General features: G+C 44.3%; 1 protein-coding gene across 1 annotated transcript in view; it reads left to right on the forward strand.

The window, feature by feature from the left end:
• Positions 1-502: 502 nt before the first annotated feature.
• The window catches only part of SLC25A26 (solute carrier family 25 member 26), a 101020-nt gene continuing 83449 nt past the window's right edge, over positions 503-18073 (forward strand). The window contains exons 1-3 of the mRNA XM_073644701.1: positions 503-651; positions 1845-2001; positions 3074-3183. Coding sequence (XP_073500802.1) covers positions 619-651; positions 1845-2001; positions 3074-3183 — 300 coding nt within the window. The 5' untranslated portion in view covers positions 503-618. The remainder of the gene's footprint in view (positions 652-1844; positions 2002-3073; positions 3184-18073) is intronic.

The following is an 18073-nucleotide window of genomic DNA, read 5'->3' on the forward strand; positions in this document are numbered from 1 at the left end:
ACAATGCAGGGTACGCAAACTTTTGCATTGGCCCATTTTCCTTTTTGTAATTTTTTACATATATATATATATATATATATATATATATATATATACACTGTATATGTAAATGTATATACATTATTACCTTTAGGCCTTTTAGAGATCATTTCATCTTCAACTTACTTAACTGGTCATAATACCAGTAATTTTGACCAGGGGTGCCCAAACTTTTACATGCCACTGTATAACTATATCAGATACATAGAGAGAGCAGGTTGCAATGTTACAGCCTCGCATCACCTTGCCAATGATAACTGACAATTTTACAAGAATCTTCAAAAGAAACTAGGATGAGGCTTCACAAAAATGGCGGCTGAAATTGGAGACGGAAGATCTGCTTAGCTTCACGTACTTATTAACCCTCTATAGGCGGAGTTACAGTGACAGCGCAGGGACAAACATGTACTCACTCTGGGTTACGCTCGGTTGTAGGTTACAGACAGGTGAGGCGGGACTAGTTGTAGCCCAGGGATAGTTTTTTTTCGTCCTCGATGTACAGGTCACCCTGTGTTGATTGCTGTGGGTGACATGTGAGTGCAGTGTGCGCGATGTGTCAGTGTGGAGCGCGGAGCTGACATGGAGCGGAGGGAGTACGGCGCCTCTCTGCTGGTGAGTGCGGCTGCACTGCTGCTGGGGATGGCACAGCGAGGCGTTACCTGCGGTCTACAGTGAGGAGCTGTGATCTTAGCTGTTACAGGACTACAACTCCTAGTGTGCACAGGGTAATGGGAGAGAGGGGGTTGGTGGCCAATATGTGTAACTGGTGCAGTGGGCATTACAAGGCACTGACACAGTGGGCAATATGAGACTGGTACAGTGAGCATTACAAGAGACTGACAGTGGGAAATATAATGAACTGACACAGTGAGCATTACAAGAGACTGGGACTATGGGAAATATAATAAACTGACAGTGAGCAATATAAGACTGGCACAGTGAGCATTACAAGAGACTGAGACAATGGGAAATAGAGACTGGAACAGTGAGCAATATAAGACTGGCACAGTGAGCATTACAAGAGACAGGGACAATGGGAAATAGGAGAGACTGGAACAGTGAGCAATATAAGACTGGATCAGTGAGCATTACAAGAGACTGGGACAATGGGAAATAGAAGAGACTGGAACAGTGAGCAATATAAGAGTGGATCAGTGAGCATTACAAGAGACTGGGACAATGGGAAATAGAAGAGACTGGAACAGTGAACAATATGAGACTGGCACAGTGAGCATTACAAGAGACTGGAACAGTGAACAATATGAGACTGGCACAGTGAGCATTACAAGAGACTGGAACAATGGGAAATATAAGAAACTGGCAAGGTGGGTAATATGAGACTGGCACAGTGACCATTACAACGCCCTTGGACAGTGGATAATATAAGACTGGAGCAGTGAGCGTTACAAGAGACTAGGACAATGAGAAATTTAAGACACTGACAGTGGGCAATGTAAAGCTGGGCAATATGAGACTGGCACAGTGAGCATTACAAGACACTAGGACAATGGGAAATAGAAGAAGCTGCACAGTGGATGTGATGGGCATTAGGTGAGGCTGGCACGGGTGTTGAGGGAGTTTGGTTATACTAGTTGGGGGCAGCAGTGATTGGCGCCGGCTCACCTCCTCCAGTTGTCTCTTCTCTGGGTGTGCTGGGGTTATAGGAGAGAAGGGAGGACATTACTGCTCTAGATGTAGGGACCCTGAGGTGATGTGGCCCCTACAAGCAAAGCTATCCGACATTGGTGCAGTGTGACCACTTGGTCCTGTGCCCAGAACTCACAGCCATCTGCTTTGTCCTCCAGGCCGGGGGGACGGCGGGGATGTGCGTGGACCTCATCTTATTCCCCCTTGACACTGTTAAAACTCGACTGCAGAGCCCTCAGGGCTTCTCCAAAGCTGGTGGATTCCGTGGTATCTACGCTGGCGTCCCCTCCACGGCGGTGGGATCGTTCCCTAATGGTGAGTCTCAGGGTTAGTCATAGTGATCATCAGGCATAGGTCTGTGCCAGACAGTGACGCTCCCCATCATAGAGGGCACTCATCGTAGGAGGACACTGGGGGAATTGTGATCTTTTCTTGACTGTTCCCATTATATTTATGGAAGAGGACATCATTTTTGCTCTTTTGCTTTTTTTCCTCCCCTTCTTTAGTCCTAACTTTTTTTTTCCATTGACCTATCCATACGGAGGGTTTTTTTTTTTTTTTTTTAAATCTTTTTGTATACATTTTTTAAAAAAAAGGGATCGCGAACCCCCCCCTCACCCTCTCCCCCATCATAAAATGTTAATCACATATTTCAATTTTATTTTTTTTATTCCTGGTGTTTTAACTTCTGGGTTAAATAATTTTATATTTTGATGGATCGGGCTCTTACTGACTTTTTTTTATACCAAAAAACAAACAAACAGCGCCATTCTTGCCCAGTGGCTGAGTCAAGTATTGCAGCTTTTGGTAAATGGGGCCATTTAAATTATGTTCACATGTTGCATTTTTGCTGCTCTTTTTTTCCGCAGGCAAAACCTGCTCCTTTCGCAGAAAAGAAGCAGAGTCAAAAATGCAGATTTTGGTGCTTTTTTTCAACATCCCAAAGTTCAGCTTTGCTTCCACCATAGAAGCATGAACACAGGTCACCAATGCAAGAGTGTTTAAAAAAATAAAATAAAAAAATAAATGTAACAGGGGGGAGGTGGGACCAAGACATTGGCAGAGCATTAAGTTTGTAAGACACTGTTTACTTTCACACTTAAGTCAGCCATTGAGTTGCTCAGGCATTGTTCAATTTCACACCTTGGTCAGCCATTGTTTAATGTGTACACATCACTAATTTAATTAAACTGTACTAATCCTAACTGCCATCTCATGTGAGGAGACCAAGATATAATGGTTTAAACTTCGGAAAATCAAAAAAATAAATGGGTTTTACATACTGCTTTTTTTTTTTTTCACCAAAAACCCTGCAAAACCTGATGCCTGAATTATTTTGCAGCGTTTTTGCTTTTTACTGCATTCTTACTTTTACTTTTGTGTTTAGCTGCTGCTTTTTTTGTGACGTATGAATCTGTGAAATCCGTGCTGCACTCCGGCTCATCTCCGTATCGCTCGCCTTTAGTTCACATGGCTGCCGCCTCCGTCGGAGAAATGGTAAGACGTGATTTTTGTTTTCCCTTAGATTTTTGATAGATAGACCTAAATAATAATAACATACAAATAAAAATAATTAAATTAATAAGAATTTAATTTATGGTAATGATGATAAAACTGTATAATAATGAAATATAAATATGTATAGTAATATATAAATAAAATAATAGTAATAAATAAAAAATTATATATTGATTTAATAATAATGTAATATTAGTAATAGTGCAATATTATTAAAATTGTTTTTGTATTTATATATTTGTATTTATATTTTAAGTCTTAAAATAATATCAATTTAATAATATTATATTATTTTTTTTTAATTTATCATAATAAAATGTAAATAATAATTCAATACTAAATTCAATATTAAAATATAATAACAATAATTAATCATTAATATAGCAATAGAGAATAATTACTATAGCTGAATCCCTAAAAGGGGTTTTCCACTTTTCAAAAAAAAGTGGTGCCTAATGGTCGAAGACATGTTAAATCACAAACGCGGATGGTACTCGCCCTCACTGGGGTCGGCTCCAGCTCTCCACCTCTGCTTCGATCTCTGTGTATTAGCTTCAACAGTAATGTCACGACACCGCTGCAGGCAATCACTGCCTGAAATAGCGGAGTGCTGCTCTCCATGGCTTTCTAAATGAATGGAGTGGGGGACGAGCAAGCGCACCGCTGCAGTGCGACGTTCATTACGTGAGATATTGTCTTCCAGGGTTGTTACCTATAGGTGGCACTAGGGAGACATATTATTTTTTTCTTTCAGAGAATTAATTTGCATATTTTTTTCCCATGGAGCATTGCATGTGAGACTTCATACATTAATTGGGTTGGTTAATCGTTACCACCCGAACTAAGAAAAACAAACAAACAAGACTTGGGTGGAGTAATTTCTTTAAAATGCATGCCGCCGGTGCTTGTACGTAGCAAGTAGCAGCAGGTTATTCTGCTGCAGGGCAGAACAAGGCAGGTCACAAGATACACATTGAGAAATAATCTAGACACGCAATAATTTAATAATATTATATAACAAAAAAGCAGATTTGTTTACAAAGTCATAGTGCTCTTCTGGGTTAGAGGGATGGAAGAGTTAATTCGGCTTGTCCTGGTCCCAGGTTACAGGGGATCTCTCTTTTGGGGAAATGTTATATGGGTCCCATGGTAATTAGCGGATTACAAAGTATTTCCTTGCTGAGCCCTCCTGTGATTGACTGTTCAGTTACCCCACAGCCCCCCCAGAGGCTAATTTAAGTATTGCATAGTGTCCATTCACATTAATAGGTTGTTTGTGCAATGCAGAACACAACAGGTCCTCCAGAGCATGAGGCGCTCTTTGTAGCCACTTCTCATTTGACCAAGAGTTGAGGACCCTGAGCAGAGGACTACCCTTCCTCTGTTATCCAAGGATTCCCTGATTTTTTTTTTTTTTAAACTGTTTTGCTTTTTTATTGCCACTATTCTTGGTAGGGTAGTTAGAAGGGTTAATTATTGCTTCCCTGGTAGGGCAATATCGTGGAGACAGGTTTTTTGGTTACAAATCAACAAAATGCCTAGTTGAGCTCGGGGAAACATTTTGGTACCGGGAAAGGAAGTATCTGTCATTTGTCAGCCATTGCCTCTTCTCTCTGTCACCCAGAGTGTCCTCCCTCAGACCCAGGGGCAGTCAGTCTCAGTAAGAGATGCCTAACCTGATCCCACATCCCCCTATCCTTCTCACTGGGCAAAGACCTGCTTGATTGTAGGAGAGTGGCGGGGCTTCATTTTTGTAGTAGGAGAGTGGCGGGGCTTCATTTTTGTAGTAGGAGAGTGGCGGGGCTTCATTTTTGTAGTAGGAGAGTGGCGGGGCTTCATTTTTGTAGTAGGAGAGTGGCGGGGCTTCATTTTTGTAGTAGGAGAGTGGCGGGGCTTCATTTTTGTAGTAGGAGAGTGGCGGGGCTTCATCTCTGCCAATGGAACGGTGGCCGGGTCGTTACCATTGTACAGGAGATGGTGGTGGGTGTTTATCGTGGAAGTAGGCATGGGTATTTAATCACTGTACAGGAAGTGTGGGGGGGTGGGTCTTTACCTCTACAAAAAGTTGGGGCTGAGTTTGAAAGACAGGAGAGCAGGAGTAGAGAGGCAAACTGCCATTAGAGAGGTGGGCTTTCAGTTTGGGCAAGGCAATTTGTTGGCGTGATGCATCCTGGGAAGTGAGTGAAATAACGTTCCTGCACCTACAGTGGTGGCCAAAAGTATTGGCACCCCTGCAATTCTGTCAGATAATACTCAGTTTCTTCCTGAAAATGATTGCAATCACAAATTCTTTGGTATTATTATCTTCATTTAATTTGTCTTCAATGAAAAAACACAAAAAGAATTGTCCTAAAGCCAAATTGGATACAATTCCACACCAAACCTAAAAAAGGGGGTGGACAAAAGTATTGGGACTGTTTGAAAAATCATGTGATGCTTCTCTAATTCGTGTAATTAACAGCACCTGTAACTTACCTGTGGCACCTAACAGGTGTTGGCAATAACTAAATCACACTTGCAGCCAGTTAACATGGATTAAAGTTGACTCAACCTCTGTCCTGTGTCCTTGTGTGTACCACATTGAGCATGGAGAAAAGAAAGAAGACCAAAGAACTGTCTGAGGACTTGAGAAACCAAATTGTGAGGAAGCATGAGCAATCTCAAGGCTACAAGTCCATCTCCAAAGACCTGAATGTTCCTGTGTCTTCCGTGCGCAGTGTCATCAAGAAGTTTAAAGCTCATGGCACTGTGGCTAACCTCCCTAGATGTGGACGGAAAAGAAAAATTGACAAGAGATTTCAACGCAAGATTGTGCGGATGGTGGATAAAGAACCTCGACTAACATCCAAACAAGTTCAAGCTGCCCTGCAGTCCAAGGGTACAACAGTGTCAACCCGTACTATCCGTCGGCGTCTGAATGAAAAGGGACTGTATGGTAGGATACCCAGGAAGACCCCACTTCTTACCCCGAGACATAAAAAAACCAGGCTGGAGTTTGCCAAAACTTACCTGAGAAAGCCTAAAACGTTTTGGAAGAATGTTCTCTGGTCAGATGAGACAAAAGTAGAGCTTTTTGGGAAAAAGCATCAACATAGTTTACAGGAAAAAAAAAGAGGCATTCAAAGAAAAGAACACGGTCCCTACAGTCAAACATGGCGGAGGTTCCCTGATGTTTGGGGTTGCTTTGCTGCCTCTGGCACTGGACTGCTTGACCGTGTGCATGGCATTATGAAGTCTGAAGACTACCAACAAATTTTGCAGCATAATGTAGGGCCCAGTGTGAGAAAGCTGGGTCTCCCTCAGAGGTCATGGGTCTTCCAGCAGGACAATGACCCAAAACACACTTCCAAAAGCACTATAAAATGGTTTGAGAGAAAGCACTGGAGACTTCTAAGGTGGCCAGCAATGAGTCCAGACCTGAGTCCCATAGAACACCTGTGGAGAGATCTCAAAATGGCAGTTTGGAGAAGGCACCCTTCAAATATCAGGGACCTGGAGCAGTTTGCCAAAAAAGAATGGTCTACAATTCCAGCAGAGCATTGTAAGAAACTCATTGATGGTTATCGGAAGCGATTGTTCGCAGTTATTTTGGCTAAAGGTTGTGCAACCAAGTATTAGGCTGAGGGTGCCAATACTTTTGTCTGGCCCATTTCTGGAGTTTTGTGTGAAATGATCAATGATTTGATTTTTGCTTCATTCTCTTTTGTGTTTTTTTTTCCTTGCAAGCAAATTAAATGAAGAGAATAATACCAAAGAATTTGTGATTGCAATCATTTTCAGGAAGAAACAGAGTATTATCTGACAATTGCAGGGGTGCCAATACTTTTGGCCACCACTGTATAGTGCTGGCAAAATGCTGATGAAGAGGAACTGCCCACTGAATAGAAGTATTTGACAAGTTGTAAAACATGAGAATCGAGACAGCTCATGGATATATTAGACTTGGATTTATCACCAATAACCATTTCACCTTGTTGTTGGCTTTTCCCACATGTTTTCTGTGCAAAGTCAGATACACTTTAAGCAATAACGTACCTGCGGTATCCTTGTGTTTTTTTTGTATTAATACAGACCCATTCTACCGATACCTGATTATCTTGTTACATTTCAGGTTATCCCATCATCTCTGTGTGTGATATCTGAATACATAAATGCGCTTTGTGATGTGATTTCCATGTACATTCGAGAGCTCGCGCGGGAAATCGAAATTATTCCACTAAACAGCTTGTTGAATCCAGTAAATAAAGATGTCATAGATATGACGCACGGAATTGGAGAGTGAAATTGCCGTGGAGCGGTTGTGTCTCGGAGCGCAGGCATCGCTGGCGGGAGGGATATGCCGCTTGTCTCCCTGTTATACAGGAGAGCAGTTGTCCCGTCTGGAAGGAACATCAATACATTCATATTATAGGAAAATAAGATTCTCCGTCTGTTCCTGCCGCACTCGGGAGACAGTCAGAATGTATTTACACCCTGTATTCCTGCTAATCCCGAGGATTGTAATTTTCTTGAAGAATTTACTTTATATCGTCTCTTTGTATTATTGGTTTATGAAAGGACAAGACTGAAAGTGAAGCCCCGTACTATAATTAATATCTCCGGTTCCTCCATGATGACCTTCAGCATGTTTTCAGCACCAGTATGTAATTACCACTGTGTTTTCTGATCCATAACAGTAGGACCCCATCATTAATGTCCACATGTCCTAATAGGGTTTATGAAGAGGTGCTTGTTAGACTTTAATTGTGTCCCATATATTAAATCCTAATATTGAGAAGGTTTCCTTAGTGCCACCCTACAAGACCTCTGTAGGTGTCCTGGCATCATAGCAGCAGACTGTATGTTACTCGGTGCGGCCTCCATAGATTGGACTTGTTTTTCCACCGCGTCCAACAGATGATCGACCGGATTGAGCTCTTGGGAATTTCGAGGCCAAATCATAACCTGAATCCTTTGTCATGTTCTTCAAACCATTTCTGGCCAGTTTTTGCCTCACTGCAGAATTGTTTTGAAGCCCCTATACTGGACACATCAGAACTGATCCATGGAGCAATGGAAGAAGATGGCCCAGTGCAAACAAGGGTCAGTATGAGCACTTTGACTGGTGTGCCACAATGGGTCGTAGCCTGGTGTGCCACAATGGGTCGTAGCCTGGTGTGCCACAACTGGTTTGTCATAGTCTACTGTAACTGTTTCAGCAATTTCTGCTACAGTCTTTTCATGGATTAGACCAGTCGGGTGAGACCTGACCTTTTGGCTTCCTTCGATCACTTTTGGTGGAGACAATCACTCCATACTACTATTCACCCTCAAGACCTACCTTTTTGGAGATGCTGATGCTATTGTCTACTGTCACTTGTAGAGTTGCCAAAAAAATATTTCTGCTGCCCTGGTATGGTCCTCCATGGCAGCTGGACCACTGTAGTCTTCATCCAGCATCCCAAGAGTCACTTGGACTTTCTTGGCCCTACAATTTAATGATGGCTCAAGAAGTGCCCAAAGCACCATGCCAAGGATGCTGGACACAGAAGCGAAGACTTCCCTTGTGAGGATGCCACGGAGGACCGGACTGGACTTGGGATCAAGATAGCACAAATCTTTTTGCTGAACTCTAGTCACTTTGTCAAAGTCGCTCAGTTTTTCACGACACCATGGTCACCAATGCTAAACTGGCTGTATCAACAACACTTAGGTTTAGGCTGAGTGTTCATAGACCTCTATTATAATCTACGGGAATAAATCAGAACTCTCGTATATATTTCACAGGTTAAAATAAAGTGCTGAAGTCACCTCCTCCTCCTCCTCCTCTTCCTCCCCTTTTTAAACCTGATTAAAACCCTTAATGATGAATCAATAGAAGTTTAATTACTCAGTCCTGTCTCACGCCTGCAGCTGTAGATACAGAAGAGGCAATGTGATAGGATTTTGATATGAAAGTACAAGGTAGGCAATCACTCTCTGGCGGTGGAGGATCTCAAAGTCCCAGCCTCAATTATGCTCCAGCAGCATTATTTCTTCACCGCCAGGAGAAAATAAATAACTTCAGAAATAATAAAAAAAAAGAGGAAAAAAAAAAGGCAAAATGCATTCTTGGCTAAGTGCCGCAGACCATATCTGTCCCAGCACGGGAGACGTGGAGGCATGAAATTGCTCTTTTCAAAGAAGACCCTTATGTGAGCGCAGATGTGATTGATGCATATTGCGGCGCGCGTCGTGTCTCACCATCTCTCTCGTATAGTCTGTAACATATCCCACTCAATTTGAAGTTACGCAGTCCTCTCCCAAAAAGTGACGATCGTAAATTCTATTTTTATTTACTTGGTGGTAACATTCGGAGGTTAATGTAGGTGGATGGGAAAGCAGAGAGCCATGCCTTTGCTCCTATCTTGGCCATATATGTCTATCTGTACGGTCCTCTGCACGGAGCAGTGGGCCCCGCCTGGTCCCCCTCTGCACGGAGCAGTGGGCCCCGCCTGGTCCCCCTCTGCACGGAGCAGTGGGCCCCGCCTGGTCCCCCTCTGCACGGAGCAGTGGGCCCCGCCTGGTCCCCCTCTGCACGGAGCAGTGGGCCGGGTGGTGCCGGCGTTGCGGGCCAAATATAATCACCTGGTGGGCTAGAGTTTTATATGTGTGCTATGGCGGAAAGAAGATAAGAGCGTACCTCAAGAAAAAAGAAAAAAAAAAAGAAAGTCTCTGGTAAGATGTTACACTCCCCTTTGTGATGGGCATGTAAAAATGAAAAGCAATTTCTAAGTAACAAAAAGTTGTATAACCCAGTCTATCAAAATAAAGTCTGACAGATTATTGACGAACTGCAGCTGATCAGTAACAGCTGATTGGCTGCAGCGGTCACGTGATGCAATGGTGCCTTTAGTTATTTTCTACGGGACCCTGAGTTGATTAAGCATGGCTTGTCAAGTGATGAGCAACACCCTTAACAGTGGATGTCACCTTTTAAAAATAAATAAATTGTTGAATTAAATATATTGGATATGTTTGCCAATATAGCTTTTCACTCCATATCACTGGTCTCCAGCAAGCCTCCGACTGTCAGGGCATGCTGAGAGTTGTAGTTCTGATCCCTGATTTGCATTGTTAGAAGGTACATTTACAGGAGTCACTACTGTTCTGGAGAGATAACGGGGTGATGCGGGTGTACTACATTATTTATAGCTGGTGAGATGCTTTCCTCTGCAGAAATTGATCTGTAAAGCCATAGATTAGTATCTGGTACGTAACTGCTCCGTCTTGTAATTTACACACACAGATCAATAGCATTTTGTTTTAAAAGAGCAACAGGTCGGCGGCGCAGGCTGACGCTAATGATGAGGGCCATCACTATATGTAAGGCATTGTCACACAGTTTTTTTACATGGATTTTTCCGTGCAAAAAAAAAAAACAAAAAACAAACAACTTGCACAGTGGTGCTGTTTATTTTTTTGGATGAGGTTTTTTTTGGCTATTTTCATATTGAGTGGCCACATTTTTATACATGTATTTTTTTTTTTTTTTTTGCATTTCACATCTTTTTCTATGCTGAAAAAGAACACGTGGGATAAAAAAAAAACCCCAATCAACATGTGCACTATAGGTGTCTTTATCCATTGTAATCAAAAGGAGTTTACTCAGAGTATTTGAATTCAGTTTTTCATGTATATTTTGGTGTGGGCTGAGCTCGCATCGCTGTGCCGCGCTCGCATGGCCCGGCCCGGCCGCGCTCGCATGGCCCGGCCCGGCCGCGCTCGCATGGCCCGGCCCGGCCGCGCTCGCATGGCCCGGCCCGGCCGCGCTCGCATGGCCCGGCCCGGCCGCGCTCGCATGGCCCGGCCCGGCCGCGCTCGCATGGACATCGCAATCAATGGAGGGAGTGTTTTCGCAGGTTTACTTGTCATCTAACAATAATCTCCTACTAATAAAACTGTAAGTTCAATAAAAACTAAACTAATCAGCCCAGTAAGTGGTGACACATCACTGGAATCAGGGTCTCTGCCCCAGCATTAAGCTGCTCTCAGATTAGCAAAACCAAAGACATGAGCTGGCGCACATGTTGGTATAAGTTCAGTGTGTGGGTACACAATCACACTGCCATAATCAAACAGAACCTTGGGAAAAAAAACAAGCTGAGCACATACCCTGCAGTACGTAAATAATAATAGTACATGTAAATAACATGGGGTCGTGGTAGGATGGCTTTTATGTTGTTTTTTTTATCAAAATAGCATCAGTTAAGTACCCCATGTTACTTACATGTAATATTACTATTTACTTACTGCAGGACTGTAGTGCCGGCGTCCCTGCCCTCTGCTAGGCAGGGACGCTGTTCCCCTCACCGCTCTGCTCCGTGCCCGGCGTCCCTCTCCCGCTCTGCTGGCAGCGCGCGCTCCTTCCCGGCCACTGTGCTTAGGGCGCGCGCGCCCTCCCTCCCTCTTAAAGGGGCCGCGCGCGCCGTCCTAAGGAGTCCCCGGCCAATGGCCGGAGGACTTTACCATATATAAGGCACCTCCTCCAAAATGGAGGTGCCCGAGCAATGTTGTTGCACCGTTCTACTCTGCTTCAGCCCTCAGGTCCCGTTGCCAGTTACCTGCCAGATTCCTGCCAGCTTGCTGTCCTAATCCTGCCTGATTTCCTGTTACCTGCCTGCCTGCCTGAGGTCCGACGGTCTGCCTTACAACTCCGGTCAGTCTGTCTAAGGACCAACTTGCCCGCTCACCTGGGAGCGCACATCAGCTACCTGCCTGCTTGCCTGAGGTCCGACGGTCTGCCTTACAACTCCGGTCAGTCTGTCTATGGACCAGCTTGCCCGCTCACCTGGGAGCGCTTCTCCGCTACCTGCCTGCTTGCCTGCCCGGGGGTTCCGCTGTGACGTGCTGGGACCACCAGCTATTCCAGAGACTCTTGCCCGCTCACCTGGGAGCGCTTCTCCGCTACCTGCCTGCTTGCCTACCTGGAGGCTCCGCCGTCACGTGCTGTGACCACCTGCTATTCCAGAGACTCTCGCTTGCTCACCTGGGAGCACACATCCTCCATCTGCCTTGCTAGCCTACCTGGAGGTTCAGCCATCACAGGTCGTACCTACCCTTTACCTAGAGACTGCCCCGGTCACTTGCCGTGACCTCCAGCCCGTTCTTCCAGAGACTGCCCCGGTCACTTGCCGTGACCTCCAGCCCGTTCTTCCAGAGACTGCCCTGATCACTTGCCGTGACCTCCTGCCCGTACACCCAGAGACTGTCCCGGTCACCTGCTGTGACTGCCTGCCTGGTCGCCACCCGCTCCCTTACAAGGACCGCTCCCTTGTATAGTAGCCCAGAGGTTCCGCCTCCCAGACCCGTTACAAGGACATTTGCTCATTTTGTTTTTATCCTAGTTTATGCTTTCAGATTAGGTAACAAAAGTCTAGCGGCAGATTTCCTTTAAAATGGGGCTCTATCAGGTTCCTGTAGTGTTTTGTAGCCATCTGATGCTGCCACTGCTCGTGCTTTTCTGGTGTATTCTGTCCCTTTTTTTATCGTTTGCTGGAATGGCTTAGGTCATCCTATCTGTACCCCTAATTTACATCATAGATGGCTCTGCTGGGTGCAGTTCTCTGCACAGTAGGAGCTTGTTGATGAGGACTGAAACATTCTACTGATGCTTGTATTACTTTGTGAAGTGAATGTGGTCCATCAGTCCCCTTAAAGTGGCTTGATAACCAGGCTTAACAATATGTTTACCTTGTTGTCTTTAGTTTGTAGTGGGGTCTGACTAGTGCTCACCCTGTCCCCTCCCTATCTAGGGCCAAGCTCTAGGGACATTCAGGGTTTAGGTTCCTGCTCGGCGATAGGTGCAGAACCTATATAGGGACGATGGGGTAGGCAGGGTGATATTAGATCTGCCAAGGGATCTCCACTCCCCCTTTCCCTAGTTGTTGTGCTCCCTTCCCCCTCTTCCTGTCGTTGAACACTTATTCCTTCCCTCACCTTGCGTGACATTGACAGCTTCTTACAGTTCCCTTCTCCCTGTTGCTGAGATTTCATGCTGCTCAGTACAAGCTGCAGCTGTCAGTCAGGCTGGGTGGATCAAGCTCTCTCTTGGGACTTGAACAAAAGGTGGTGGTTTTAGTTTTTGTTCCCCCTTTTTATCCAACTTTGCGCACTATTGGCCCGATCTATCAACTTCTGCTTCTGGCTATAGGGGATCAAAATGCCCCCGTTGCCACATTTTACTTATTAGGTGTCTTCTAGTGCCAGGTTCTTTAACCCCACAATACGGCAGCGGCCACTATTTATTAGTGACGGGTTTACTTTAAGACTTTTTAGTTACTTTTTTTTTTTTAATCCAGGAGGTTCAGTGAGAGATGCAGGAAAGTGGAGTTAATCCTTACGGCTTGTAAATAAAGATGAATGGAGACAGATATCCGCTCATCCTGCCAACAAATTCATCATACGATTAAAGCTTGAAATCGGCAAATTAGAAGCTGTCAGCCATCAACTTCCCACACAAGACCACGCGCCAGACGCGGACACGGAAAATGCAGCAGCTCTTTTGAGTGAAAAACATTTATGAATTTTTTTTTGGGGTTCCAGTGCAAAAGTTTTTAGTGTGAGCAAGTCATGGGCAGACTGGAGAACTGACTCCACCCAGAACATACATAGAGATCGTTAGCATTTCAGCTTAAGTTTCACGCAGTGTGTCTGCAAATTCCATAATTTAAAGGGTCTGTCAGCCCAAACTGACAGTATAAGCTATGTGGTGCACCCTGGGTGTGACCAAGAGTCTCAGCGCACTGTTCCACCCACTCGTTTTGCATGCCTCACCTTCCTTACTGGTGATTGACAGCTCTGGGTTCCTGCAGACAGTGCTCACTCCAGGCAAGTCAGTGTTGTCAGTCACCAGTGAGGGAGGCGAGGCATACAAAACGAGTGGGCGGAGCAGTGCATTAAACTTCTTGGCCACACCAAGGGTGCACAGAGCAGCCTAATTGTCATGTTTGATTTAAACTTCAGTTTTTGCAGAACAGAGGCAGCTATTGGATCACGAAAGGGGATTTTTTTTATAGGGAGTAGATCCCCCCCCCCCTCCCCTACAAGGCTTTGTGCTTAGTAAGGTGTCAGCATATACAATATATGCTAGGGGATAAAGCCTATGCATAATAATAATAAGCATCCGTTTAGGGCAAAAAGCTGGATTTGTAAAGCGGTATTAGACACTAGCACTAGATGGCAGTGTTCAATCATAAATGGTTGCTAAATATTTTTTCCAGATTAGGATCTTCTTTACGATTATGTGCTTTTAGACCTAATGTGATTCGCAGAACAATACCTTAGAGGGTTGGTCTCACGATTAACATAATATATTTAATATCTTATTATTATTATTATTATTGTAAGCTGATTCCGTAGTTTTGAAAAAACCTCAACATTTTTTTCCAGACCACTCTACCCCTTAAATTGTGATATCTCCGGGTTTAAGACCAGCCATATAATATGACCTTGCCCCTACATGACCTTCCAAATCCTGACGATTGCACAGAGCTCATAACCTTTATCCTGCTCTGATCCACTGTGCATTGCAAAAGTGGTCTCCTGCCCTTAAAGAGGTGCTCCGGGAATAGAGAGAAAAAAAATGAATAGCTTTAGAAGTAATTTCCTAAAAACATTTAATTAACAAATCACATATTTTATTTAGGGAGGTAATCACTGTAGTACTTTAAAATGGTCACTGTCTTCTTATTTGACACATAACCTGCCCTGGAATAGTAATAGGACAGGAATCTGTTAGCATGTGCATAAGGTAGCTCTACCCCCTCCCTTCATGTGCAGGAATATGTACCCCCTGGGGATAACCTTATGTAATACTGAGAAACCAGGGAGCTGAGGTAAGAAGAGGCTGCTCACACTGCTGTCCACCCTATTTCTTCTGAATGCTTAGTGGCTGCTCATATAACCTATACCACATACTGCCAAGTTATCTTCAGGTCACCACAATTAATGTTTACCTCACAGGCCCCTTCACTATTACAATTCTATGGCACAATCATTTGAATGGAACCGAGAATGCCAGACGAAAAACTTAAAGGGGCCGTGGTACTGTAGTGTCCCCTTCGTTCTGAGGATCATTGGAGGTTCCCCAGGTTGGACCTCTAGTGATCATTAAGTGATGGCATATTCTAGCAGTATGCAATCTCCTACAAAAATGGAAGTAACTCTTTAGAGCATACATGTCAAATTCTGGCCTGTGGGCCAAACTGGCCCGCAGGGTCATTTTATTTGGACCGCGACACAAGAACCATCACCCCTATGTGGGGCCCACTATACTGTATGTTGGACTATGTGGGGCCCACTATACTGTATGTTGGACTATGTGGGGCCCACTATACTGTATGTTGGACTATGTGGGGCCCACTATACTGTATGTTGGACTATGTGGGGCCCACTATACTGTATGTTGGACTATGTGGGGCCCACTATACTGTATGTTGGACTATGTGGGGCCCACTATACTGTATGTTGGACTATGTGGGGCCCACTATACTGTATGGAGGACTATGTGGGGCCCAGTATTGTGTATACTGATTGGCCCGTGACTTTGTTCAAGTTTTCTGTGTGTTTTCTGTGTGTTTTGAGTTTGATATTCCTGGTTTAGGGGATAAAGGAAAGCTTTAAAAAAGGATTTTTAGATAATAAAGTAAAAAAAAAAATAGTATGACAAGGAAGAGTTACAACTTCTGTATCGGGCTGGAGACCAGAAGAACCTTTTTTAGGACCCTCTATTTGCTTTCCTGAGTGCCTCAACAGAGTTAAGGGAGGACGGGAATATATCTGATTTGATTGAATGGTTCCAATCAATATATTCTTTTCTGGCTTGGGAAATGAGCAAAAAGCTTTGTATTACCCTGGTCCGATGTCCAATTTGGGCCTCCATGGCAGCAGTAACAAGGGCAGTTTTCACCTCTGTACCGGTAATCCTCTATATGGGTGTCTCTGCCACTTAGTAGGCCCCCACAATGTCACATCGCAACACGTGATGATGTTGCGTGGTCCTAGTAAGTTCCAGAGGGAACCCAAGGTGCCAGGCGTAGGATTGCTGGCATGGAGGATTCCGAACTGGACGGCGGAGGTTAGGTGTAGAGCGGATTTTTCTTTTTTTTGTTCATCCTTAGATATAGCCAGATAATGTGAATATATTCCGGCACACAAGATTCACTTCAGGCCACGGTGAGCCAGCCTTTCCTTTCTATACCGGCAGCCTTTGAATATGTAAGATTAGAGACAAACCCGTTCCAAGATGCTTTATTGTTCAACGTTTCATTCATTTTGATGTCTAAATGTCAGACGTCAAGACACCAACGCTTCCAGGAAAATGGATGGATGTGACAAGTGACCCCTAAGATGACGTCGGCCCCGTGTTAAGAGTTCAGACCAGGGCATCTGCTTCTCCAAAAAAAAAAAATGTCTTTCCTTGTAGTTCTGACTCCAATACGCGGAGGACAAGGGGGGTAAGAAGGATGAAAGATAATCTAAAATAAAATGGTCTAAGCTTTGGAATACTGAGAAAAGCATTACTGCGTAAGCCCCCCCATCACCGAGCAAGATTGCAACACCACAGAAGTCAGGAAGCCATGCTGGGCACCCGCAACTCCTCCTGTCGGATAGATTGTTTTTTATCTGCAAACCCTTTTAAGGTTTCCCTTCTGCCTGTATGTGTTTAAGGAAACCAAAAGCAAATGTGAAGACGTGGAGTGTTACGGAGCATGAAGTTCTATGAATATTTATGCTGAACTTCACAAGTTGACAAATTCCTATTTTCTTGACATAATGGGGTCATCTGCTGGTTGTGACCCCGGACACACAGAGCTGTGTATAAACTTCCTTTTTTTTTTGTTTTTTTGTTTTTTTTCTTAAAATATCTCTGGATTGACGGCAGTGGTCTCATGAATATGGCTTTGAAGTGCTGATTTTATACAGTTTGCTATTTCGACACACTTTCGAATAGCAGACACTTGGGACAATAAATACCATAAACCCTGTCAGAGGAAACTCAATATAATATTTCTTCTATTAGAATGAAATGTACCAATCCATTTTGCCCAATTGTCATGTCGTACTCTATTGGGGTTGCCCCATGAATTTGGGACTACCCCTGTCTACTTGTCCTATTAGGGCATATGTTGTCTTCATCTCTTGTTCCTTGTCACTCAAGGTGAGGAAAGGAACAAGTGTTCAACAACGGGAAGAGGGGAAAGGGAACCTAACAACTAGGGAAAGGGGAAGTGGAGACCCCTAGGCAGATCTAATATCACCCTGATTACTCTATTGTCCCTATATAGGTTCTGCACCTATCGCTGAGCAGGAAACCTAATCCCTGAATGTCCCTAGAGCTATGCCCTAGGTAGGGAGGGGACGGGGTGAACACTAGTCAGGCCCCACTGAAACTAAAGACAACAAGGTAAACAAAAAAAAGTGGATACACTTAGCTTGAGAAGACTCCAGAGAGATAACGCCAACTGTCGTCCAAGGGAAGTTCAAGAAGAAACTAGCAGACTACTAGTACTCCAGGCATGGACAGAGGAGCATAGAACTATCACCGGCGACTCTCTGGAGACACTGAGAGTTTTTAACTACCAAGCAAGGGTGTGTCAGTTAGCAGCAGAAGGTGAAGGTCGCTGCTGGGTCCTAAAGGAGGAAGGGTATCAGTACACTATAGAGATGAGAGGATCAAGAAGGCGTCTGCAGTGCCAAGCACAGTGACCTTCCACAGCCGATACAGAATGACTGTCTATCACACTTGATATACCCTTGACAATCCTTCACTTTATGTACCGGAATAAACTGTTCCTCCTACGTACCCATTGTGTTATTTGGACAGCCATTCAGTTGAATGGCAGACGTG

This window comes from Phyllobates terribilis, unplaced genomic scaffold, assembly GCF_046119375.1.
Source record: "Phyllobates terribilis strain yellow unplaced genomic scaffold, ASM4611937v1 Scaffold_8__6_contigs__length_399053987, whole genome shotgun sequence".
Taxonomy (NCBI): Eukaryota; Metazoa; Chordata; class Amphibia; order Anura; family Dendrobatidae; genus Phyllobates; species Phyllobates terribilis.